This window comes from Lagenorhynchus albirostris, chromosome 15 (assembly GCF_949774975.1).
Source record: "Lagenorhynchus albirostris chromosome 15, mLagAlb1.1, whole genome shotgun sequence".
NCBI lineage: Eukaryota > Metazoa > Chordata > Mammalia > Artiodactyla > Delphinidae > Lagenorhynchus > Lagenorhynchus albirostris.
In genome coordinates this window covers 84,375,283-84,403,000 of record NC_083109.1, presented here as the reverse complement: position 1 = coordinate 84,403,000, position 27,718 = coordinate 84,375,283, and the positions used below count along the sequence as shown (strand labels likewise).

The window sequence follows — 27,718 nt, the reverse complement described above, 5'->3', positions numbered from 1 at the left end:
GTGATGTCTGCCACGGTCGTGGATCTTCACCAGCCCTGATCTACAAGCTGGGTGACTTTCCCTGAGCAGGGGACAATTCCCCAGCCAGGACTTTGGTAGCAGAGAAGGAGGCCCTGGCCACCCAGGTATAACTAACCCACTAGACTCCCTGATAGATTTCTCAGGACCTTATAGGAAGCTCATATTGGCCCATCATTCCTCAATTGGCCAGGACCACGTCTGCCCCCTTTTCTGACGATGTTGTATTAGGAAACATTTGTCTAGAATAGAAACACATTACAGGGTTAATTTCTCCTCTGTAAAAATGATTAAATGCTTTCGTTCTCACCTAGGACCCAAGGGGTGGTCTGGCTGTCACCAGAAGTAACCTTGGACCCATCAAAAAGCTCTACCCATAGGAGGGAAGACGGGGGGGCCTGGGCGCTGGGCGCTGGGCTCAAGTTCACAGAAGCACTCCCTGTGATGCTCTGCTCCAAAAGCCTAAAAGTCCTGTGCAGGCTGACACCTCATTTGGACACCTTGGCCTGCAGGGTGCTGGGCAGATACAGGTACCTCCAGATGGCATAGTAGTGGGTACCAGCACCAAATGCCACAAAGAGATGCCAGATGGCGTGGGCAAAGGGGATCCTCCCGTCACTCTTGAAGAACACCGTGCCCAAGCAGTAGAAGACCCCTCCGGTCACCAGCTCCCAGATGCCCTCGGTGTTGGGCTGTCGGCAAGGACAAGGGTGAGCACAGGTCAGACGAGCAGCCAGCAAGACCAGAATCACCCAGCCATTCCCCCACCACCCAAGGCGAGAAGACGCGTGGACGGTGAGGCAGCCCAGAGCCCCAGGCGGGGCATCTCAACACAGTGACGTCATCAGTTCTCCCCAAATTCATTCTCCAGTGTAACGCATTTCTATCAAAATCTCAAAGAATATGTTCTAGCTTTGTTATCTTTTCTAAAAAGCAGTCTATCTGGGTGTATCCCCAAAGAAGTGAAAGCAGAGACTCAAACAGGTACTTGTACATCCAAGTTCACAGCAGCATTATTCACAGTAGCCAAAAGGTGGCAGTAACCCAAGTGTCCATCACGAGGAGAACGGATAAACAAAGCGTTATTCACGTTACTTTATACAATGGAATATTATTCAGCCTTAAAAAGGATGGAAACTCTGACACATGATACAACATGGACGGACCTCAAGGATGTTATGCAAAGTGCAATCAGCCAGTCACAAAAGGACAGATACTGTAGGATTCCATTTACGTGAGGTCCCCGGAGGAGGCAAGATCATAGTCAAGAAGTAGAAGGGCGGCGCCTGGGGGGCTGGGGGTGGGGGAGGGGAGTTAGTGTGGAACGGGGACACAGGTTCAGTTTGGGACGATGAGAAAGTTCTGTGGATGGATCGTGGTGACGGATGCACGACAAGGCGAAGGTACTTCACGCCCCTGAATTGTACTTAAAAGTGGTTAAAATCATAAATCCTACGCATATTTTATCACGCTTTTTTAAAGTAATGCATACTCACGGCGAAAAATTGTAGAGAAAAATAAAGTGCAGCAAGAAAAAGGCAGCAGTCCCAGCCCTCTGAGGTGCGCACCATTAACACCTGGGTTTCTGTTGGTTATGGGGGCTCAGCGAACAGGAGGGACGGAGGGAACGGGGAGTAAGAAGAGCCCACTGCCCCCTCTCCCTGAGCCCACTTCCCGCAGGTATCACCGCTCACCACCAGTAACGGTGTCTGCCGGTATCCTTCCAGAATTGTCTAGACACGCACGATATACCTACGGTCTGCACTTCATATACATGTACGTGTGCAGAGGAACTAATCATTTTAGAAAAGGGGGCTCGCACCATCCCTGCCATCCTGAGACATCCGTTCCACGACAGAGTCTTGTGGAGATCAGGCTACATCCCCACGCGGAGGTCCATGCCAGTCTTTGGAACAGCTGGGTAGTATTTCATTGAACATACGTATAGTCACGCACCCAGTTCTCAAGCGGTGATACCTGAGTAGTAAGTACATGTTACAGTAACACTTCCCAGTGCTTACTGTGTGCCGGGCCTCGTACACAGCGCAAGGGGCCTCACGTGAGGTAACTCATGCCATCTTCACAGCAATCTCACGAGGCAGGGTGACTATGTGACAGGCACGGACACACGCCCACGACAACATGCCAAGTGAGAAAAGCATGTCGTAGAACAGTGTGGTCCCATTTTTGTAAAAGAAGAACAAACAAGTCGACACGTCCACATATCCACGTAGACTTGCCTATAGATAAAAAATGGAGGGAATTCTCTGGCGGTCCAGTGGTTAGGACTCAGCGCTTTCCCTGCCAGGGTTCAGTCTCTGGTCAGGGAACGAACATCCCGCAAGCCAAGTGGTGCAGAAAAAAAAAAAAAAATGTAAGAGATACACAACGAACCATTAATGGTGGTTGCACCTGGGGCGTCACATTGGGGAGGGGGTGCGAGGGGGATTTCAGCTCTTTTATACGTTTTCAGACAGGACTTATTTTTTGCGGTGAGTATGTATTTAAATATACACTTACAATATATGTATATATGTATTTAAATTATGTAATACATAATTTGATGGATATTATATAATTAATAGATACAACTTAAACGTACATATTTAAACAAGTAAACTTGGCGGGGGGAAGGTAATCTGTAAAAATAAATACAAATCGCAGGGAAAATGTTGAGTAGGAAAACTAATGGGGAGAGATTTCACTGCCAAGTATTAAGATGCAACAAAAGCTAAAATAAGTGACATGGTTTGGCACTAGTATAAGAATAGGCCAACTTGTGAAACGGACCCACGTACACGTATATGAAGCTAACATATGATAAAAGGAACATTTTTAAATGGTAGATAAATAACTGCCTAATCGTTTGGGGAGGAATCACCACATACATAAGAAACGGCGGTGGAAATACAGAGTTTAAAATTAAAAGTTAAACCGTAAAGGAAACAGGAGAAAATATAGGTAAATACTTATATAAACTTGGGAAAGGGAAGACCTTCCTAACCATAACACTTAAGGTAAAGCCATAAAATTAAAAAAAAAAAAAAAAGAAAAAAAAACATGCTAGATTTGACTACATACATTTTCTTTAAGAGCTATGTATGGATACTAACACACTCAGAAATTTTTCACTTCAAAATATTTTCAACTTTAAAATAAACCACTACTCATAGATAAGAGATTAATTTAGACAAAGATCAATGCCTCAAATATATATAATGTAATGTCATTTAAATTTATAGGATACGTTATTTTTTGGTCATTTCAAACAGATAACAGTCAATTTTAATTTTGGGGAAAAAAAAGAAATATCTATTTAAACACAAATTCCTCCAGCAAGATCTATAGGACATACGTCCTTTCTTCTTTCGAAATAATTTTATTAGCTATAATTGACGCACCATAAAATTCACCCTTTTAAAGTTCACAATCTAGTGCTTCTCGACTACATACATTTTTAACATCTGCCAACAATAATCATTTAAAAGTAAGAAGCTGTTACCTGGCCTAGGGAGGTACCAGCAGGCTGAGTTGACCGTGCCCATTTGACAGAAGGGACAACTGAGGCTCAGAGAGGAAAGGGGATCCACCCACGGCCACACAAGCTGCTGCTCTTCCATGGCTGGGGCCCTGAGGCCTCTCCCTGCAAGGCTCTCCTGCTCACAGGGCGAGGTGGTGCAGCCCAAAGATCCCGATACTCGGGGTTGGAGGTTACGGGGCCACATCCCAGCTCAGCCCCTTGAGGGCTGCATGTCCTTGGGCCAGTCACCTTCTCTCTCAGAACCTGAGCATCCTTGTTCATAAAACGGAGGTGGTCACATCCATCTCCAAGGACGCCTGGGGCGGGGAAGTAAGGTCCTGTGAGCAAGCTTCCTGCACGTCACAAGGGCTCAGGACGCACAGTAAGGAGGTCAACCTTCACGTGTCAAGAAGCAGCTTAGGGTGTGGAAGCATCAGAGGGGGTGTCAGAAGTCTGAGACTTGGCTCTGCCTCCATGGCCACCTATGTTATTATAGATTTAGTTTAGCGATCGGGTGCTTACTCTGCTCCAGGTACCATTCTAATCACTGTCCATGGGTTTTTCTTACTTGAGCCCTAAATAGGCGGGAACTGGAGCCCCGAGGGACTAACGAACTCACTGGAGGTGAAGCAGAGAGAGGAGGTGCCGTAGAACCGGGGAGCCGAGCCCTGGGGTGACCTGCACGTTCTCCTGCCTCAGCCCGCAAGTCACGCTGACCCTGGGCCTCAGTTCCCTCGTCTGCCAGAGGAGAAGGTTCAACCTGAGAATCTCCAGAGTCACTGTGAGTCCCCGCCAGCCAGACAGGAGGCCCCACGCCGGGTGGGGGCAACTTACCATGGAAAGGATGACCAGGGCGGGGAAGAAGCCCATGACGACGTAGCAGAGCAGCTCCACGAGCTTGTACCTGCCAGGAAGACAAGCCATCTTGGCCTCAGGACAGCCTCCCCACGAGGGATAGCTCCCCGCTCGGGTTAGGAGGGGACACCCTGGCCGGAAGCGTGAGAGAAAGAGACTCCACCCTCTGCCCAGCACTCCTGGGCCCAGACTTCATCCAGCTACACCCAGCAGGTGCCGGCAGAGTTGGGTGGCCACGGGAGGGTCTGTTTCCCTCTCTGAGACTTGGTTTCCACATCCATGAAATGGCATTTGAGGATTGCAAATGCTGGGTGTAGCATGCCTGTGGGTGCTTCCCATGTGCAACCCAGGGCAGACATTACTATTCGATCCCCGCACCTTTCCGCACAAGGCCCAAGCAGCCACTCTCCATCCATCTGAGTGGCTGCACCAGCTGACACCTGTTTGCTGTCCCTGGAGTTTCCAGGAGGCTGTTATTCCCTTTGGCTTCTCTAGCTCTGCTTCTTTCCCACACTTAATCCCTCCCAGCTTGTCACTCAGCAGGATGGAAGGAAGTGGGCAGCCCTGAGAGCCTCTCCCCCTTATCCGCTAACACAGCTTCGGGAAGGCAGGTAATACCTGACATCATTCAGTGGGTCTAGGAACCTACAATGCCTTTTTTTTTTTTTTTAAACTCTTCAGATTGACCCTATGGGCTGTGGACCTGGTGGCCATCAATGGACCTGAACACAGGGATGCCAGGCACAGCTGAGCCCTCATGCTTCTGGGGTGACCCTGGGGTCTCGTCTCACTGGGGGCAGGGAGGAGGCCCTGACGGAGGCAGCCCCCCACCTGAGGCCGCTCCCCCAAGCCCTGGCTTACCGCTCGTGGAAGAAGAAGACATAGACGGTGCCCACGGAGGCCATGACCCAGACCAGCCAACGCATGTGCGAGGCCCAGGGGCCCAGCTCGCGAAGGTTCAGCCTGGGGGGGAGAGCCGAGGGCACAGCCTGAGAAGGTTCAGCCTGGGAGGGAGAGCCAAGGGCACGGCCTGAGGCGGGCCCTGGGATCCAGCCCTCCACAGCCAGCCCGTCACAGGAACACCGACCCCAGAGAACCCCTGTCCCCACGGCCCCATGTGTGGGATGCGGCCTCTCACGGGAGGACACGTGGACAGACAGAAAGGGAAACGGAAACAATAGGCAATTATTAGAGCAAAATTAGCACAACTGATAACGTCCAAGCATTGAAAGAAAAGGGCATCTCAAGCCAGTGGGCACATAAACAAGTAAAGCCTGTCTGGAGAACGTATCGGACTCTGAAGGGCACGTAGCCCGTGGCCCAGGCACTCCAAGTTCAGGGGCTGGCCAGAGGAACGCTGTTTTGCGAGCACACAGAGGCACAGAAAAGGACATTCATCCCAGCATCAGTCCCTGTAGGAAGCGCCTGAAAACCACTCAAACTGGCCACCGAAAGGGGACAGGAATATAAGGTGAGTGTCCCTCCAGGCTGGTTACTAACGTACTGACTCTCAGCTCTACGGTCACCCTCTTTGCCGGCCGGGCTGTTAACGGAGCTGGGCCTCACGAAGTTCTTCCTTTGCAACAGGCACAGCATCAAGTCTGTCGGTAGAGGCTGATGGAGAGACTTTGCAGAAGGAGTTCCTTCTTTCCTTCCGGGTTCCTGTGACTCTCTCCCCAGGCTCCCGGACGGTGGGCTTTTCTCTCCACTGCTTGGCACAGGTGGTGTCTCCAGGGCCAGGCATCTGTGGGTCCCGGCCTCCTCCAGCCTTTGGCCTCTGTGTGTTTTCTCCAGCTGTTGGCTTAGGCACACAGCCGGGGGCCCCGGACAGTGCAGGCCTGTGCCCCGCCCCACACACATGCATTCCTGTCCAGCACGCCAACCGTCTTCAGCCTGTGCAGCCGTCTGCACAACTAAACTGCACGGAAACGCTCCAGATTCCTGCAGAGAGGGACTCTGGTTCCGGAAGAGGGTGGTTTTTCTCTTGCCCACCTCAATATTTATAACTCTACTGTGTTTGTTTTCCGAAGCACTGGGGAAGGAAGATTCTGTGTCACACTTGATCCTGCCAGTTTTTTCCATCCTTCGTGACATGGTCCTGCTGGCCTCGTGAATCCCGTGAATGACATCTGCGTCCTCTGATTCTCTCTCTCTCAACCCCACATCCGAGCAACCGCCGAGTTCTGCCGACTCTTCCTCCTACAAAGCCCGCGAGCCAGGGCACATCTCCCCACCTCGGCACCTGTACCCCTCCTTCACGGCACAGCTGTGGTTCATTCCTTGTGTCAGTATCCTTGGGACAGTCAACGTCTGCATCCTCCGTGAGACTGTAAATCCCATAAGGAGAGAGAGTCTGTGTCTTTGCTCACAGCCGTATCTTCAGACACCAGCACGGGATGGGCACAGAGCCGGTGCCCAAGTGGTCACAGCCAGGGATAAAGAGTAGAAATCCAGGCACTGAACCAGCCAAGCGGGGGACAGTCAGAGGGCTATTCTAGAAATCTACATCGAGGACAGTTACGGCAGCTGAGCACAAAACCTAGCTTTAGGGCTTCCCTGGTGGCGCAGTGGTTGAGAGTCCGCCTGCCGATGCAGGGGACACGGGTTCGTGCCCCGGTCCGGGAAGATCCCACATGCCGTGGAGCGGCTGGGCCCGTGAGCCATGACCGCTGAGCCTGCGCGTCCGGAGCCTGTGCTCGACAATGGGAGAGGCCACAACAGTGAGAGGCCCGCGTACCGCAAAAAAAAAATAAAAATAAAAACCTAGCTTTACTCTAATTGGCAACATCTGAAAAGAAACCTGAGATCACCTGGCTCCCAACAACTACAAGTGGTACCTGGGGGTGACATGGGGCCATCAGGAGGCGGCCTTGTGGACTGAGTGCCCAGCCACGGCTTCTGGCTTCTCCCTCCTGCTCTCAGCTTCTCCCGTGGCTCCCACCTACCCACTCCAGCAGCAGCCCCTCACCCAGGACCAACGCTGCTTCTCGGAGCCTCCATACGCCTGCCCACCTGGCATCCGACAACCAGAAGCATCCTGGTCGGCAGGACAGAAGCACGTCCCCTCCTCCCGCAAAGCCCAGCTGGGTATGGGGCTGCCTCTGACGATGTCTCCAGGCTGACGGCAGCAGGGCTGATTTCCTAACACTCCCGAGAGTCGCTGATTTCCTGGGGAAAGCTGATGCCGGAAACCCTGGCATCCGCCGCTCTACATCCCCTCTCCCCCACCTTCAGTCACTCAGTCCACTCAGTTTCCTGTAAATGTCTTTTCCATCCATCCATCCATCCGTCCGTCCATCCATCCATCCGTCCGTCCGTCCATCCATCCATCCACCCACCCATCCATCTATCCGTCCTCTCGACTCCAAGGCCGCTACCAGGGCCCCAGCCATCACAATCTCTCTCCCAGGTCCTTGCACCAGCCTCCTCACACCTCCCTGCTCCCAAGGCATCACCTTTAAGTCCAAAAAATAAAACTACATCAATATCCTGTTTCAAACCCCCAACCACTCCTCAGTGTAGACCAGCAGCTCCCGTCTGTACCCTGTTCACCACCACACCCGCACTACAATGACCAGAGGACCGTGAAGCAATAATCACCCTCAAACGCTGGTCACAGGAGGTGGAGACCTGTGGTTTATTCGCCCAGAGCACTGTCCAGCAAGCAGACTGGACGCTGACTCCTGCAATCATGACTCCACGACTCTCACCACATAATGTTGCCCGAAAGAAGCAAGATCGAAGGAACGATGATCCCATTAACATGAGGTCAGAAATCAGGCAAAACTACCCTATGATGGTAGATGTCAGGACTGTGGTTACCCCTGGGGGGCAGCGGACTGGGGAGGGGCTGGAGATGTTTTGTTTCTCCACCTGGGTGCTGGCTGCAGCGTATGGGAACTCACTGTGCATATCCCCCGGGCACGTTTCAAAAGCAGTTGTCGAGCTTCCCTGGGGGCGCAGTGGTTGAGAGTCCGCCTGCCGATGCAGGGCACACGGGTTCATGCCCCGGTCCGGGAAGATCCCACATGCCGTGGAGCGGCTGGGCCCGTGAGCCATGGCCGCTGAGCCTGCGCGTCCGGAGCCTGTGCTCCGCAGCGGGAGACGCCACAACAGTGAGAGGCCCGCGTACCGCAAAAAAGCAGTCGTTTTTGTGCGCACCGACAAAACCCGTTGATTAGTTGAGATGATAAAAAAGAACGCTCCGTTTACGACAGCCAAAAATGGGAATTCCCCAGGCAAAAATGGAACAAACCTCTGTGGCTTCCACTCCTCAGAGGCCAACGTGCAGATTCTCAGAGCAGCACACCTCCTCCAGGAAGCCCTCCTGAGGCCGCCTCTGCAGGGTGGTGCCTCCTCTGAGCTCGACGGCTGCATGCGCACAGGCCCGTGTCACCGTGTTGTCACTGTCCTGTCACAGAGCCCCTCTGCCAGCCAGAACCTTAGCGTCCTGACCCCCAGCACCGCCCAGCCACCCAGACACATTCAACAAGTGTGACTGGAACAGCCCTTCTCCCCTCACAGGGGCTCTGCAGGCTTCCCGGCTTTTCGCGTGTGACCTGAGTGTTGCTTTATTCCAGAACTTTCGAAAACCCTGAGGCACTTGCTGGGGGAGTTTATTTTTTTGTTTTTCTTTTTTAATTAATTTATTTATTTTTGGCTGCGTTGGGTCTTTGCTGCTGTGCGCGGGCTTTCTCTAGTTGCAGCAAGCGGGGGCTATTCCTCGTTGCAGTGCAAAGGCTTCTCATTGCGGTGGCTTCTCTTTGTTGTGGAGCACGGGCTCTAGGTGAGAGGGCTTCAGTAGTTGTGGCACGTGGGATCAGTAGTTGTGGCTTGCAGGCTCTAGAGCGCAGGCTCAGGAGTTGTGGCTCACAGACTTAGTGGCTCTGCAGCATGTGGGATCTTCCTGGACCAGGGCTGGAACCCGTGTCCCCTGCATTGGCAGGCGGATTCTTAACCACTGCGCCACCAGGGAAGCCCCTTGCTGGGGGAGTTTAAACTGGTACAATCTGTGGAGGGTGACTTGGCAACAGTTAGCCAAATGAGTAAGGCCCACTCCTGCCCCACAGCCGTCCAATCCTCAAATTTACCCCACAAAGATCAGGCTTGGCCACATGAACCTGCTGTTTCTGTAGATCAGAAAAGGTTGCCTCAACAATTTCACCTGATTCGAGCCAACAGAACCAAGCACCTATGCTGAGTGGTACAACAGCAAGGACTTTCACTGCAGCCCTGTTTGTTATAGCAAAGGAAGGGGGAGTGCCTACGTCATAAATATTCATCAATAGGGGTGGCCGGGGAACATTATACTGCTGTAAAAAAGAAAAAAAAGAAAGAAAGAAATAAAAAGGAGTAGGGAAATCTTCAAGGTACTAATACGGAAAGATGTCCCCAAGTCCACGACTAAGAGAATGAAAGCAAACTGCAGTTTGTACAGTATCCTTCCTTTTGTATTAAAGTAGGAAAGTATAAGTATAAATATAAGGATATAAAATATAGGCATGTGTGCGTGTATTTGCATATATACATATGCATATACGCAAATGTGTGTCTGTACATGGACTCATACATACACGTTTGCTCTTTCCTACACAAAAGCAGTCCGGAAGGATACACAGGAAACTGGTACTAAGTAGTTGCTTCCAGGAAGGAGAATGGGTGGTGGGTGTCTTTTTACCTACACGCTTTTGTGGCAACACATCACCCAGCCAAACACGAAGAAATTCAGACAAAGGAAAGAGAGGACGCCAGCCCTCCCAGGGACCCGCAGAGACACTCACCAGGGCGCGTAGGAGGCCGCGATGAAGAAATAGATGACCATGCGGTCGGACATGTGCAGACAGTGCTCCACCGTCCTGTGGCAGAGAAGGCGGGTTACGGACCCTGCCCTGGACCAACGGGCTTTGGGGGAGCCTGGGCTCGGGGCTGACGCACCTCCGTCCACCATGACCCCTCGGGCCTCGGTGTCCCCATCTGTGAGTGACCAGAGCAGTGGTTTTCCAACCAGGCTGCCTGTCACCCTAGGAGTTGAATGGAGACACCTCGGGGGTACCACCGAGGACCCTCCTCACCCTGACAGCCTCCTCCCATATTTTTTTTTTTTTCCTCCCATATTTTAATCAGAGAAAGTCTGCATTCTGTTTTATATTCTGGGCTTTTTGAAAGATTTCAAATGATAAAGAATTCAGTAGCTTAAAAAAAAAAGTGTGAGACACAGACTCACAGAGGACAAACTAGTGGTTACCAGTGTGGAGAGGGAAAGGGGGAGGGGCAACATGGGGGAGGGGATGAAGAGGCACAAACCATTACGCATAAACTAGGCTACAAGGGGGATTCCCTGGCGGTCCAGTGGTTAGGACTCAGCACTTTCATTGCGGTGGCCTGGGTTCGATCCCTGGTCGGGGAACTAAGATTCCACAAGCCGTGCAGCATGGCCAAAACACTAAATGAATAAATAATAAAATAAAATAAGCTACAAGGATGTATCGTAAAATCCAGGGGATATAGCCAGTATTTTGTAGTAACTATAAATGGAACATAACCTTTAAAAAAATTGTGAATCACCATGTTATGTACCTGTAACTTATATAATACTGTACGTCAACCATACTTCAATGAAACAATGAAAGAAATTCAAGGACCTACTGTATAGCACAGGGAACTATACTCAATATTTTGTAATAACCTATATTGGAAAAGAATCTGAAAAAGAATATATATATATACAAACACATATACATATATATGTATGTATAACTGAATCACTTTGCTGTGTACCTGTTAACTAACACAACATTGTAAATTAACTATACTTCAATTAAAAAAATAAAATAAAAATAAAAATGAACTTTAAAATGCATACTCAGGGCTTCCCTGGTGGCGCAGTGGTTGAGAGTCCGCCTGCCGATGCGGGGGACACAGGTTCGTGCCCCGGTCCGGGAGGATCCCTCATGCCGCGGAGCGGCTGGGCCCGTGAGCCATGGCCGCTGAGCCTGCGCGTCCAGAGCCTGTGCTCCGCAACGGGAGAGGCCACAACAGTGAGAGGCCCACGTACCGCCAAAAAAAAAAAAAGCATACTCAATAGAAGTCTAGCAAGCAGAAGAAAGTATGGAAAATTAAATGTTTATTAATTCTATTCTATTCTCCTTTCATTAAAGAAAAATAAGTGCAAAACCAACAAGCCTAGGTGCCCCCTGGAGACCCTCTGGGTTCTGGCATTCTGGTTCAGGTCCAGGCTCTGAAGCCATAAGACCTGGGTTCAAATCCCAACCCTACCACAGAGGGACTAGGGCCTTGAGCAAGTTACTTACCCTCCCTGGTCTCAGCTCCCTCAGCTGTAAAACAGGGAGGACACTGGCCACCTATCGGGGTTGCTGTGAGGACGAAGAGGGTCAGGACTCAGCACAGCGCATAACAGGAAGTGCTCATAAACGTTACTGTTTCCCTTATGACCTCCCCTTGAAGAGCAAATTACAGTCATCAATACCTCTGACCAGCGTGGTAGCCAGCCTCCAAAACGGTACCCAAGGAGCCCCACTTTCTGGTCCTCACACCTGTGTGCGGCCCCTCCCACAACAAATATGGCAAACATATGGAAACAGGAGGTTGCAGAAACGATGGTGTGTGGTTTCTAAGGCTAGATCATAAAAGATATCACAGCCTCTGCCTTGTTCTCCTGAATCACTAACTTTGGGGGGGGCGAGCCATGTGGCCGAGGGGAGGTCCACGTGGGAAGGACTGAGCACCCCCAAGCATCCAGCACTGACATGTCAGGCCTGGGAGGGAGACACCTTGGAAGTGACTTCTCCAGCCCAGGTCCAGCCTTCAGATGATGGCAGCACCGGGCAGCATCACGACTACATCAGCAACCTTGAACCAGAAACACACATCTAAGCTCCCAAATTCCTGCCTCTCTGAAGCTTTGAGAAAGAATCAGGGTTTACTGTTAGTTGAAGCCTCTACTATGATTCAGGGTAATTTGTTACGCAGCAGTGGATGACTAGTACAAAGTGTGATTCTATCTAGCGGCTGCAGCCTTCATTCAATTTGGCCGTGTTTCTATCTGATGCTGGCCTAACTGCAAGTCTTCCTAGAAATAAAAGGAATAACAACAGCTGATACATACAGAGCACATTCTATAATCAGAGCACCGTTCTAAGCTCTTCATGGGCATTAACTCTGTAATCCCACCTAGGAGGCAGGGACCATACTTTTCATCCACCACGTCGCAGATGAGGACACTAAAGGGCAGCACCGTCACACCACTGGTAAGTGGGCCCCAAACCCAACGACCGCTGTCTTTAGAAGAAAAAGGAGAGGGAGATTTGGACACAGAGACACACGGGGAGGAAGGCCTGCGAAGACAGAGGCAGAGGTTGGAGTGATGGTGCCACAAGCCAAGGAACCATGGGAACCACCAGAAGCTGGAAGAGGCAGGGAAGGGTCCTCTCGTAGAGACATGGCCCTCCTGATACCCTGATCTCGGGTTTCTGGCCTCCTAACTATGAGAGGCTAAGTTCCTGTTGTTTCAAGCCCCCCAGTGTGTTGTAATCCATTACAGCAACCAGGAGCCACAGAGAGGAAAGAATGGGGACAGGAGGGGCTGGGATACAGCAGAGTCACAGGGATTCTGGGGGCAAGAGGGGGCATTGGACATGGGGACCAGTGGTCACTGCAGCTGCTACAATGGACCAGAGCGTCCCCTCACTTTATGGGGGCCCTGGAAACCCAGAATCAACACTGGCTTGGACACAACTATGTGACCTTGCGCAAGTCACATTCCAGATTCAGTGTCATCAGCCACAAGACAGGGATTCTACGAGCTGCAACGTGGATGAGCCCAGGACATCACGGTCAGTGAAAGAAGCCAGTCACAAAAGGCAGAAGCGTCTCAAGGGTCCATCGACAGATGAAGCGATAAACAACGTGTGGTCCACCCAGACAGTGGCATATGATTCAGCCTTGAAAAGGAAGGCGATTCTGACACCTGCTACAACACGGATGAACCCTGAGGACACTGGGCTCACGAGAGGATAAATATTATACGATTCCACTTACATGGGGTACACAGAGCAGTCAAATTCATAGAGACAGAAAGTAGAAGGGTGGGTGCCAGGGGCGGGGGAAGGGGGAATGGGGAGTTAGTGTTTAATGGTGACAGAGTTTCACTTTGGGAAGATGAAAAAGTTCTGGAGATGATGCTGGTGATAGCTGCACAGCAATGTGAACGCAGTTAACACTGCCGAACTGTACACTTTAAATGGTTACGATGGTAAATTTTATGTCACGTGTATTTATCACAATTTTTAAAAAATTAAGAACAAAACAAATCAAAATTAAAATCCAGGATTCTAATGCCTACATTGCAGAATTATTGGAAAGATGCAGAGGGACATCTGCAGAATGCCTGGAACCTAGGGGGCGCCCAGAAGGGGGCGATTATCATGACGATGATGAGGGTCCCTCACAATGACCCTGGGAGCGAGGGGCTTGTTCTTCCGGACTCGCAGAAGTGAGCAAACGAGGCAAATGAGGGTGAGGTGGTCCGCCCACGTGGCAGTTAACCCCGCCGGCCCGAGGCCAAGACGGCACAAGGCCTTCCATCCAGGGCCCCTCCTGGCTCAGCCAAGTGTGGCCCGAGGCATCCTGCCTCACCCCTCAGCCCACCGTGGGTCCCAGCCCTGGTCACCCCTCCAGGAGCTCGCCCCCTCCCATGGGCTAGGCAGCAGGCACCTGAGGTGGCTCTTCTTCCAGGAGATCGTGTGGAACACGGTGGACACCACGAAGAGCCCACAGAGGCCGAGGCCGTAGATCCAGGCAGAGATGGTCTCCCAGGCATCGTCCGACAGGAAGTAGAGGTTGGAGCTGCCGAGAATGCTGGGAATGATCCAGAGCTGGAAGCAGGGTGGAGGGAGGTGCTGCAGGGCCAGCCTTCGGGGCGGGGTCCAGGCAGATGTGGAGGGAGGTGCTGCAGGGCCAGCCTTCGGAGCGGGGTCCAGGCAGATACAGAGCCCCTGAGCAACCCGAGCCTTTTCTCCAGACCTGCGCCGTCCAACAGAACTTCCCACGACGGAGGGAAGGTTCTAGACCTGCACCATCCAGAACTTCCTGTGATGGTGGGAAGGTTCTAGACCTGCGCTGTCCAGCAGAACTTCCCACGACAGAGGGAAGGCTCTAGACCTGCACCATCCAGAACTTCCCGTGATGGAGGGAAGGTTCTAAACCTGCACCATCCAGGAGAACTTCCTGTGATGGTGGGAAGGTTCTAGACCTTCACTGTCCAACAGAACTTCCCACGATGGAGGGAAGGTTCTAGACCTGCACCATCCAGGAGAACTTCCTGTGATGGTGGGAAGGTTCTAGACCTTCACTGTCCAACAGAAATTCTATGATGGAGGGAAGCCTCTAGACTCTGGACTGCCCAACAGAACTTCCTACGATGGTGGAAACATTCTAGATTGGCACTGTCCAGTATGGGAGCCACTAGGCACACGCCGCTACTGAGCACTTGAAATGTGACTTGTACCACGGAGGACTTGACGTTTTCATTTTAATTGGTTTCAATTTCAATTCCAACAGCTACACGAGGCCAGAGGCTACCCTACTGGACAGCGTAACTCTACAGAATATCGTGGTAAAACAGGAAGCCAAGATCTCCTCTCTGCAAGAAGCATCTCTGGCCACTGCCCCCGACCCCCTGGGTCCACGGATACCCCAGCCTCCCGGTCAGGGCACCCCGCTGCATGCCTCTGTGCTGTTGCCCCTGTGGTTCTCTGTGAAGAAGGCATCCCTCCCTATCATGTCCACCTGGAAAACTCCTCACTCTTCGAATCCTGGTTTATCCATCGTTCCCTCTGAGAAGTCTCGGAACTCTCCGAAGCACTGGGGGTCCAGGGTCCCGGCAAGGGTTTGCCCAATTTCGTGTGTTAGGAGCCCTTTTTCTGGAGAGAGATTCTCCAGCAGCCCCAGCCAGCAGAACGCTAACGTGGGTGGCACAGGTGATTTTAGATTTTGTAGTCCCCACATTTTGAAAAGGAAACTATTTATAGGTGAAATTAATTTTAATATTTTGCTTAGTCCAATATATCCAAAATTTCATTTCAACGTGTCATTAATAGGAAAAGTATTAAGAAGATACCTTACATTCTTTTCTTTCCATGCTAAGTCTTTAAGAGCTGGTGTGTATTTTATACTCACAGCACATGTCAATTCAGACAAGCTACATTTCAGTTGTATGAGGCCAGTGGCTACCAAGCTGGACAGCGTAGGTCTAGAGCTTCGTTAAATCCTCAAAGGGGCCCATGAGCCAAAGGGTTAAGGACCACTGCCCAGAGAAGGATTTCTTACACAAGGCTGGGGTGGGGGGAGAGGGCAAGTATTCCAGGCAGAGGGAACAGCGTGTGCAAAGGCACGGGGTCATGCCTTCTATTTTGGAAACAGCAGGTGTCTCAGAGCGCTGGAGCCTGGGGACAAGATCGTGGCAGTGGAAGGTGGGCCAACGTAACACAAAGGCTAAGACCTATCTGGGAGCTTGCTACCGAGCCTGGATGCTGTGCAAGTACTAGGGAACCACTGAAGGTTCTTAAGGTAAAAGAGAGGCACGCTCAACGCCTCCAATTTCCCCAAATGACCTTCCCCCGAGATCCCACACGCTCTTCCAAGGGCCATGGAAGACTTGAGAACAGGCCGCTCGGGACATGGCCGTGGAACGGAAACACAATCTCTCCAAGGGCAAAGAGGCTGCGTCCCCAGACCCCTCTTCAGCTCTCAGCCCCCCAAGACTCACAGCATGGGTGGCGCAGTTGGCGGCATGCTCGTACTCCGTGGGCTGGTACCTCCTGTGGGCAGGGACTCGGTGGTTCATGAACCTGCAAGGAGACACACAGTTCCCGGAAGCTTGGCTGGGAAGCCGGGAGCGGCCCGGGTCACAGAATTCCCAGAAGGCCTGAGGACCTCGGCCCCTGCTGGTGGGAAGAGGGTCCGCCTCCCCTCCCCTGCCGTCCCCTTTCCCTCCTCCTCTCCCCTCCCCCTCACGCTCCCCTCCCTCCCTCCCTCCCTCTCTCTTTCCACTACACTTTCTTTGCACTATCCAACATTTTGTGCTTAATCCCCAAAGTGGTGTTTGCTGAATATCGGGTTGCAGGGAATTCCCTGGCGGCCCAGCGGTTAAGACTCGGTGCTTTCACTGCTGTGGTCTGGGTTCGATCCCTGGTCGGGGAACTAAGATCCCGCAAACTGCGCGGCACAGCCAAAATAAATAAATAAATATTGGGTTGCAGCATCCTCTTCATTTCTTACTTTTAATTTTCTTTAAGCATAACAGACATACAACATAGCTCCCCAAGGTACGGCTGGATGGACTTCGACGTAGACACATGCCCACGTGACCACCAGAGCCTCTTTTGCACACCCTAGAAAGCGCCTTTGTTACTGAACCCAGGTCCGGCCGCTCGCCGCTCGAAAGCCAGTTCTCGAGAGACAAGCGTTGGTAGGAAAGGAAAGCTTGCTTTATTTTGGAGGCCGGCAATCGGCGGGGAGGGCGGACGCCTGTCCAAAGGCCGACTCCACCCCCCCGACAATCAGGGGGCAAGAGCTTTTACAGACAGAGGGAGGGGCTACAGGCAGGAACAGCACAGTCAGCTCTGACAGTCGTCTTGAAATTGGTCATCAGTGGTCTGACCAGTGTCATCTCGATTATTTTAGGTACAGTTCATCTTCAGTTCCAGGGTCAGTTTGTTTCCATTTCTTTGGGCCAATTCTTGGAATTGTGGCAGCTTATGTCATGGCTACAGCCTGGTCATCATGTAGTTAACTTCTTCCACCCGGTGGGGATTCAGTACCTATAAGACAGCTCACAGGATATGGCTCAGAATATTATCTCTAGCCCTCGAGGAGGAACTAAAGGTCCTTGACTTTGCTTAATGACTGAACTATTATTATTTGGTCTCCTTTGACTGTGTTCCTCTGTTACTGCATTTTCTCACTTCTCTGATTAAACTTATTCTTTGGCTAAATTTTTTCCACAGACAAAAAGGCAGGCGGAGGACATTGCAGGGGGTGGGGCAAGGACCATAGCGTCCTGCTCCATTTCACCTTTATACCCCTTCCCAGGGGTACTGCCCGCCAAGGACACCCCCCTCTGACACTGCCACCATAGACTAGTTTTGCCTATTCTTGAACTTCCCATCAGTGGGATCACACAGCACACACCCTCTGGGTCTAGCTCCTTGGGCTCAGCGTGACTTTTGCCAGCCTCAGTAACTGGCTGTTTTCGTTGCAGTAGAGTATCCCACCCGGTGAGGGAACCACAAGTTATCTATCCCATCTCCTGGAGGCGGACGTTCCAGCCTGGAGCTGTTATGGTAACTCTGCTACGAGCCTTCACTGTAGTGAACATATGCATTCATTTCCACTGGGCGTAGACGTGTGGAACGGCCAGGTGACTCTATCTTGACAACGAACGTTCCTTTTTCTTCTTAACTTTTTTTTTCTTTTCTGGCTGCACCATGCAGCCTGAGGGATCTTTGTTCCCGGACCAGGGATCGAACCCATGCCCCTTGCAGTGGAAGCATGGAGTCCTAACCACTGGACCACCAGGGAAGTCCCAACAATAAGCATTCCTGATGCTCTGGTGTCTTGGAATCTTCCAAGCCCCATCCACTGCCTCCGCCCCATTCTCTCACCTGATCCTCACGGGAGCTCCTGGTCCCTGCAGGCTACCATGGAGCCACAGAGCCACCACCATGCCGGGTTTACGGAGGGGAAGCTCCAGGGCAGAGTTAGGAAGTGACATCACCCAGGTGGGATGGGACGTGGCCACACCTGGCTGACCAAACTCTCTGCAGGGGTCTTCAGGTCAGGCTGGCGGTGGGGGAGATAAGATCTGCAAACACCTGGCTCTCGGGCGGCAGGCAGGACCACGCCGGCTCAGAGTCAGGTAAGTGGACAGTTCACCTTGGACTTTGCCAAGAGTCATCCACCAGCTGGGGTTAAACTCCACTAAAACACACAAAAAACTTCCCCCACACCCCAGGAACCCGATTATTACTACAAAGACCCACACAAATGAGAAAGGGGTGTATGGTTCAGAACAAAGGGCACAATGCAGTACAGTGCACAGAGCATTTATGAAGCGCCCACTGTATGCTGTGTCCGTGCTAGGGGCCGTCCACTTAGCATTTCTTGAGTACCTTCTGTATGCTGGATCTATGCCAATAAAGCAAATACAATAACAACAAAAATAGGGTTATGGGTTGAATTGTGTCCTCCCCAAATTCCTACGCTGAAGTCCTAACCCCGAGGACCCGAGAATGTGGGACTTATTTGAAAAGAGTCATTGCAGATGTAATTAGTTAAGATGAGGTCATATTGGAGCGGGGGGTGAGCCCCTAATCCAATATGACAGGTGTCCTTATAAGAAGAGGAGAGACACAGAATGAAAACAAAAGGCAGAGACTGGAGTGATGCAGCTTCAGGCCACGGATGCTGGCAGCCACCAGGAGCTGGGAGGGAGGCCTGGAGCAGACTCTCCCTCAAGTCTCCAGAAGGAACCAACCCTGCAGACATCTTGACTTCGGACTTCCGGCCTCCAGAATGGAGAGAGACCAGATTTCCGTTATTTTAAGCCGCTAAGTGTGTGTTCGTTTGTTACCACAACCCCGGAGACACTAACACAGGTACACACAGTGTTAGCTTTGATAGATTCTGCCCAAAAGCCCCCCAAAGAGGCGGTGCTAATTTACGCTCCCTCCACTAGGGCTGGGGGGGTGGGGGTCTGAGGCCAACCGTGAAGGGGGTGCAATGGACGCCTTTCTTCCCAGCGGGAAACCAAGTCTCCTCCACCTGTTACTGGGCTGCCCTCTCCCCTGCTCCTTTAACAAACAGCAACAAGCCACCCGTGGTACCAGCCCCTCGGATCTGAGGGTGACGTCATGGTTGCCGTGGCGACCTGGATGGGCAGTTATTTATTTAATTCTGGGTTCCACAAAACTTTCCTTGTCTCTCACCCAGCACTGCAGCTATTGAATGAGAGAGAGAGAGAGAGAGAGACAGGGGTCGGGGGCCAGGGCCCCAGGGCCAGGGGCAAACGCCCAAGAAACAGAGTTCCCACAGCCCTCAAGAAAGGAGAGCTTTTTCTTTCACTCCTTGTAGCCTAATTTCTTTCTTCCTAAACCTCTAGGCAGGCGTTTGAAGAGGACAATTAATTCACTGTTTACGTTTTTAATTTTCCTTTTAATTTATATTCAGTAAAATTTCCCTTTTTGCTACACATTTTTATGAGTTTTGACAAATGGAGAGAGTTGTATAATTGCCACCATAATCAAGATAAATAAAAGGTCCATCACCGCCCCCCCTATTTGCCCTCCTGCCCCCTGGTACCCTAACCCTCCCCGCAGCCCAGTAACCACTGCTCTGTTCTCTGTCCCCATAGCTTTGCCCTTTCCAGAACATCATATAAACGGGTTCATATAGAAGCTCTACAGACCTTTTTTTAATGTCTAAAGAGAACTGATTGCATAAAATCAAGTGTATTCTTAGGTGAAAAGAAACTGTGCTTTGAGTGCCTAACAGGGACTTAGTTATTAGCTCTTGTTTTCTGTGAGAAGAAAATGATGAACCCGCCTAACATTACTATTCTTGGCTGTCATCACAACCCTTCCAGGCTTCCCCCCACCCCACCCCGCCCCAGCACAGCCTTTTGAGTTTGGCTTTTCTCACTCAGCTTAAGGCAGGTGAGATTCATCCATGCTGTTGCCTGGGTCAATGGTTCCTTCCTTTTTATCGTTGAGAACTATTCCATCGTAAGGATGTGTAATGACTTGTTTATCCGTTGCCCAGCAGAGGGACAAGGGAGTCATTTTGAACAGCTGAAATTCAGAGATAACATTTAGACTGTCTGGAACAGAGCTGGCAGTCAGCTAGGCAGCCTTCAAGATTGTGGGAAATTTCAAAGAGTCGACATTTCTAGCAAACTGCCGCTGGTTCAGCGAAAAGAGGGAAATGGGCCTTCGGCCTGCTTTCTGGAGAACAGAAGCCCCATTCTGTGGCCAACTCTTGCCACTTAGATAACCACGTGGCCACTGCATTTGATGGGGGTGGGGAGGGCAACTCCACGTGGAGGGCTCCCAAACTGAGCTGGCAGGGAGACAAGGACCGAAGGTTGCCTTCCACCCTGAGCTGGAGAGGGCAGGGCTTCGGAGCCAGGCACAGCTGGGTGGAAAGTCCCTGTATGATCACTTAGCTGCTGTGTGACATAGGGGAAATGTCTTAACGTCTCTGGGCTGCAACTTCCTTGTGTGTTAAAGGAGATAATAGTACCTAGCCTGCAGGTACCATGAAATGATACGGTTCAAGAGCCCATACGGGGATGTCTGACATACAGCGGTGCTCGGAGAATAAATGTTCTTTTCCCCTCTCCCTGGGGAGCTCCCCTAAGGAGCCCAGGCACCGTTTTCTTACTGGACCCATCCTGGTACTTCACAAAGAGCGCCCCATTAAAGCCCACAACATCCTTGCAAAGTAGTTACTATTATTCCAATCTGAAGAGAAGAGGTCAGACCAGCGTTTCTCAGTCTTGGCCACACATTAAGAATCATCCGGGAAATGGATGGGTGGATAAACAAAACGCAGTCCAGCCACACAATAGAATATTATTCCGCCATCATACCTGCTACAATGAGGGTAAACCTCAAACACACGACGCTCAGCGGAAGAAGCCAGACACAGAAGGTTCCACATTGCGTGGCCCCATTTATATGAAATATCCAGCCAGGCAAACCCATAGAGACAGACAGCAGGTCAGTGGTTACCAAGGGCTGGGGGCAGGGGGAGAAACTGTTTAATGGGTACGGGGCTTCCTTTTGGGGTGATGGAGATGTTGGTTGTACAGCCCTGTGAATGTACTGCATGCCACTGAACTGTTCACTTTTAAACGGTTCGTTTTATGTCGTGTCAATTCTACCTCGATGTTTTTAAAAGCTAAGAAAACGAATCACTTGGGAAGCTTTTAACTATGCCAATGCCCAGGCTATACCCCAGACCAGAGAGGCTGCAACCTCTGGGGCTGGAACCCAGGCAGGGATATTTCTAAAGCTCCCAGGGTGGGACTTCCCTGGTGGTCCAGTGGCGAAGGCGCCGAGCTCCCAATGCAGGGGGCGCAGGTTCCATCCCTGGTCAGGGAACTAGATCCCACGTGCGGCAGCTGAGAGTCCGCATGTCACAACAGAGATCCCGTGTGCCGAAACTAAGACCCGGAGCGGCCAAGTAAATAAATAAATATTTAAAAATAAATAAAATTCCCAGGCTGAGAACCGCTGAGGTAGGTTCATTAAAAACCCAAGATGCTAAACTGGCCTGTGACTAAAAGTTACACAGACCTGGACAGAAACTAGTAACAGGAATGAACCCGAATGTTTAACAGGTGAAAGGTAAATGCAGAAAAAGAGGCCTGAAAGATAAAGGAGAGATGGGTGGATTCGGGGGTGCTGGTCACAGAGGACTTCCCTCATATTTTAATTTCCAGGATGAGGTAGAAGATAATTTGACCTGTATTGTTTGACTTTTTATGAGATTATATTCAAATTTTCCTTGCATAACTGAAAATAAGTCTTTAAAACTGTATCATGAAGAAAAATGGGAAAAAAAGAAAACTGAAAGAAAAAAACTGTATAATGACATGGGAAATGTTTGCCATACAATACGAAGCGAGAAAGAGAGAATCTGTAATTCGTTATGATTATAATAAGGTCAAACTATGTTGTGGATGGAAGAAAACACACATAAATGAAATACAGATTTGTGGTGAGGCAGTAGGATTCTTTTTTTTTTTTTTTAGTAGAATTCATTTTTGATGACATACTTCTTCTTAAAAATTCTTTTAAGGGAGTTGACGGGAGATAAAGGTGGACTGCCTATCAGATCACAGTACCGTATCAAGGGCTGAATTTCTGGGAGAAGTAATACTGCGGTTACACGGGAGAACGTCTTTGCTTTAGGAAATACACGCTGCCGTGTTTAAGGATGAAGTGTCCAGATGTCTGCAACTTATCCTCAAAAGGTTCAAAAAGAAGGGAAAGCAGCAAAGCCAACATTGCAAAATGTTAACATCTGGTGACTAAGTGAATGACTGGCACCTAGATGTTCACTGAACTTTTCTCGCAACCTTTCTATGTTAGTTTGAAATTTTTCAAAATAAAATGTTGGGGGTGGAATTCTTTTCCCGTCATTATGCTAATGCTTTTACAATATAAAGACTTAATCGCACACGACTGTTGCCAGAAAAGGCAAGAAGGAAGGGGTGCGGGGCGTCCCAGAGACATGATGGTCAGAGGCACTGAAGACCAGAGAGGAAACTTCTGGAAACCAGAAGGGCATCAGGAAAAGCTTGGTGGCTGGAAGGAGGAGGCATGTTTCGAGGCTGGGAGGGAACCCACGAGGCTGGAGTGGGAGCTGGGGAAGTGGCAGGGGGTCACAAAGCAACACCAGTTCCTATATCCCAAGGTTCCAGCTTTCCAGAGGGGGCAGGGGGACAGTCATCTCCCAGCACCCATTCTCCCCTCCTTCCCTGGGAACGCTGACCTTTAACTTGGCACACGGATGCCCAGAATAAAGGAAGTCGCCGGAGGAAAACATCTGGAGGTAGGCTGTCTTCCTACCACCACCCAAGTACAGTAGGACTGTCGAGCTTTCTGGCAGCAGGGGAACTTCAAGCTTATGCCCATAACTCCCTGAAGACATCATTGATGTACCTTGGTTTTACAGATCCCACAATTTGAACTTTCTTAACGGATCATGAAAAGCAGAAAATAATATGACTTTATTTTCTACTTTTCATGATCAATTAAGCTTTTTCATCTGCTCTCCCACTGGCCACAGGACAACAGCCATACTTTCCAATATGCTTCCAATTTACTGATGGTGCCACTAGATGGATGGGTAGGTGGGGTAGGTAAGTAGAGAGAAGGCAGGCAAATAGCTTTCCAGACAAATAAGTGGATAGTTGGATAGATGTCTGGATGGATGGATGGATGGATGGATCAGGGGTGGGGGATGTTGGGGTGGATGGAAGGATGGGTGGAGGATGGAAGATTGGCGAGATGAGTGCAGGTGTCAGTCATTTGGGGTGCCGTAACAAGATACCATAGATTGGGTGGCTTAAATAAGATACGTTTATTTCTAAGAGTTCTCAGAAGTCCAAGGTCAAGGTACCAGCAGGTTCAGCGTCCGGTGCAGACAGCAGCCTTGTTGCCGTGTCCTCACAAGGTGGAAAGATAGCTCTGATGTCTCTTCCTCTTCCCGTAAGGGCACTAATCCCATCATGAGGGTCCCACCCTCATGACCTGCTCTAACCCTAATTACTTCCCAAAGGCCCCACTTCCAAATACCACCACATTGGGGGTTGGGACTTCAACATACGGACTTTAGGGAAACACATTCTGTCCACAGCATGCCACCACTGGTCCCTCAAACTTATGTACTTCTTGAATGTAAAAGGCATTCATTCCATCCCAGCAAGCCCAAAAGTCTCAGCTCAACCCAGTATTACCTCTAAAGTCCAAAATTCAAAGTCCCATCTAAACATCATCTAAATCAGACATGCGTGAGACTCAAGGTACAATTTATTCTGAGGCAAAATTCCTCTCCAGCTGTGAGCCTGGGAAACCAAATAAATTATGTGCTTCCAAAATACAATGGTGGGACAGGCACAGGATAGACATACAGACATTCCCATTCCAAAAAAAAAAAAAGAAAATATACCAAAAAGACGGAAGGGGTGATGGGTCCCAGTGAAGTCCAAAACGTAGCAAGGCAAGTTCCTTGAGATCTTAAGGCTCAAGAATAGTCCTCTTTGATCCGATGCCCTGCCCTCCAGGCCCCCTGGGGTGACAGCATAACCTCCACAGCTCGGCAGGTCACCCCACCTCTGAGACACTGGGCAGGGCCCCACCCTTTGAACCAGAAGCAGCCAGCCCCGCCCTGAGATCTAGAAACTGCGTTCATCATCATCCTTCCCTTTTCCAGGGAAACAGCACGTGTGTGCAGCCCTCCTCCATTCCTTTGGTCCCGGCTTCAGAGGGAGGCTGACTCGGCCCACGGTCCCCATCAGCACTAATCTCTGTATGAATGGTCTGTGGGCCACACCCGTGATGCTCCCTTCTGAACACGTGCTCGTTTTTACACTCTAGATAGGCTGAGAATTCTCCAAATCTTTACATTCCGGTTCCTTTTTGCTTCATAATTCCTTCTTCGATTCATTGCTCTCCTCCCGCATCTCACTGCGAGCAGCTGGGAGGACCAAGCCACTCCCATCAACACCGGGCTTAGGCAACCTTCTCAACGCATCACCCAATCCCACCACGCGCAAGTCTTACCTTCCCCGGAACAGGAACACAACTCGGGCAAGTTCTCGGCTGCGCTATACCAAGGATATTCTCTCCGTTGTCCAGTAACATGCTCCTCATTTCCACCTGAGGTCACACCACACTGGCCTTTACGGTCCGTATTTCTGCTAACATTCTGTTACCGATTGTTACGAATTCTCCAAGAAGATGAACGCTTTCTCTACCACTCTCCTCTTTTGCTGAGTCCACACCAGAATCACCTTTAAAAGTCCCTTCTCGGCTTCTTCTGGCGTGAACTTCAAGACCCTCCCAGCCTCCACTCCTTCAATCCCAGCTCCACTCCTTACCAGCCGCGTGTCCAGGGACAAGTTACTCAAGCTTTTCGGGCCTCAGTTTTCTTATCTGAGCCATGGGGATGTTATCAGCCTCCACCCAGGGGGATTCTAAAAGGATGGAATGGGTTAATCTGTGCACAGCACTCAGCACATGTTGACACATGACCGAAATTGATGATTCTGTTACTATAAATCCTCCATCCTATTATTGAACCCATTTGACAGCTGAAAAAACTGAGGTCCTGAAAAACCAAATCACCTGCCTAACACATGACAGCTAGGAAAGGATGGAGCCAGGATTTCGGCCCGGGATTGTCCAAGCTTGAGACCTGGGCTCCAGGGAGGTAGTAACACCTGCCTCGCAGAGGAGAAGACATGATGTGCCAAGTGCCCCACGCACAGTAGGCACGTGTACATGCTGATCACTCTCTGCCTCCTCCATCACCTCTGGAAGAGATGCTATGACGTGTCTAAGTAAGGAAAGAAGAAGCTCTGCTTTAAAAATCAGGCCTCATCACTGCACACCCATTAGGGTGGCTATTATTTTAAAAGAAACAAACAGAAAACACATGTGGAGAAGTGGGAACCCCTGTGCACTGCTGATAAGACTGTAAAATGGTGCAGCTGCTGTGGAAAACAGTATGGAGGTTCCTCAAAAACCTGAACATTTGGAATGACCGGCAATTCCACTCCTGGTTCTACACCCAACAAAGAACTGAAAGCAGAGATCTGAAGAGATTCTTGCACACCCATTTTCAGAGCAGCGTTACAGCAGCCAAAAGGTGGAAGTCACCCAAGCGTCCGCTGACAGCTGAGCAGATAAACAGAATGTGGTTCGTCCACACAATGGAATATGACTCAGCCTTAAAAAGAAATGCAATTCCGACACATACTATGACATGGACGAACCTCGAGGACATGATGCTGAGTGAAATAAGCCGGTCACAAAAAGACAAACACTGTAGGATTCCACTTGTACGAGGTCCTTGGAGGAGTGAGATTCATAGAGACAGGAAGTAGCCGGGCAGCTGCCAGGGGCTGGGGGAGGGGGAGGGCGTGTTAGTGTTTGATGGGGACAGAGCTTTAGTTTGGGAAAAAGAAAAAGTTCTGGAGATGATAGTGGTGATGGTTGCACAACAATGTGAATGTGCTTAATCCCACTGATTTGCACACTTAAAAATGGTTCAAAGCTTAAGTTTTATGTTATGTATAGTTTACAAAAAAAAAAAAGAAAACTTCAGGCCACAGGCAAAGCTATGTGCATATGAAGACCCTCTGTTAACATGCCAGCAAAAAGTGACACGAGCTGAGTTTCGGGTTGTGCCGTCGTTACCCTCGCCCCAGAATCCTGCACTGCCCAGGACAACAGCGACATCAGCACCTAGCAGGGTGGAGAAAGGGGCCAGAGCAAACGTTACTGCACATAATCACCGGGGAGGGACTTCCCTGGTGGCGCAGTGGTTAACAATCCGCCTGCCAATGCGGGGGACACGGGTTCGAGCCCTGGTTGGGGAAGATCTCACATGCCGCGGAGCAACTAAGCCCGTGCGCCACAGCTATGGAGCCTGAGCTCTAGAGCCCACGAGCCACAACTACTGAAGCCAGTGCACCTAGAGTCCGTGCTCCGCGACAAGAGAAGCCACTGCAATGAGAAGCCCGTGCACCGCAACAAAGAGTAGCCCCCTCGCACTGCAACTAGAGAAAACCCGTACGCAGCAACGAAGACCCAACGCAGCCAAAAATGAATAAATAAATAAATTTATAAAATTAAAAAAAAAAAAAGAATCACCGGGGAGATCTGAAAAATCCCAATGCCCAGGCCACATCCCTGACAATTAAAACAGAATCACGGTGTGGGGAGTGGTGTCCAGGAATTGGTATTTTTTAAACTTCCCACGCGATTCCAGTGGACAGGCAAGCCTGAGAAGCAGTGGGCTGGGGGGAAGAGCCCAGCAGGGAGGGGATGATGGGCCCCCCCAGATGGTGCCAGGTGCTACACAACGGGAATGTTCCTGGACCCCAGGACCACAAAATGAACACCGGGCTGAGCAGGGGCAGCAAACGGGCTTCAACTCACACGGCAATTCTGGTCCACTGATAAGAGGCTGCCTGGAGTGCTGTGCTAAAAGGATTCTGCGAACGAATCTAGATGATGAATTAGCAATGTCTGCCATGAACGAATCTAGATGATGAATTAGCAATGTCTGCCACGGGTACCAGGCAGGCGAGAGGCAGCCATCCCTGGTGTAAGAGTTCCCCAAATGGTTTCACTCCCTCCTCCTCTCGGAGCCTCACAAGGACGCTGTAAACTGAGCAGAGCCGAGATGATGCTTGTCATTTTATACAGGGATTCAGAGAAGGGAAGCCACTAGTTAGAAGTGGCGCAACTAAGATGGCAACCCAGACCTTCTGACTCCTTGTTGAGACCGTCCACTCACGTCCCCTTTCAGCCCTGTCCATGGTTCTGATAGGAAAGGTTCTGCCATTAGTCTTTCACGTTATAGTGTAAAGTATCTGACCATCCTCTCCAGGATGGAGGAATGGGTGTGGAGCTGGAGGCGAAGGAAGAGAAGGGACAGGGCCCTTTCCCAGCTCCTGAAACCCACACCTCATTGGCCAGTGGTTAGAGCAGCCCTGGCCACAAGTTATCC

The 27,718-nt window shown here is 50.5% G+C and overlaps 1 protein-coding gene across 1 annotated transcript in view; it reads right to left on the bottom strand.

Annotated features, from left to right (window-relative positions):
- Positions 1-506: 506 nt before the first annotated feature.
- MMD2 (monocyte to macrophage differentiation associated 2) overlaps positions 507-27,718 on the bottom strand; it is a 48,492-nt gene continuing 21,280 nt past the window's right edge. The window contains exons 2-7 of the mRNA XM_060124827.1: positions 16,179-16,260; positions 14,126-14,286; positions 10,174-10,248; positions 5,255-5,356; positions 4,373-4,442; positions 507-710 (exon numbers count right to left, since the gene is read on the bottom strand). Coding sequence (XP_059980810.1) covers positions 507-710; positions 4,373-4,442; positions 5,255-5,356; positions 10,174-10,248; positions 14,126-14,286; positions 16,179-16,260 — 694 coding nt within the window. The remainder of the gene's footprint in view (positions 711-4,372; positions 4,443-5,254; positions 5,357-10,173; positions 10,249-14,125; positions 14,287-16,178; positions 16,261-27,718) is intronic.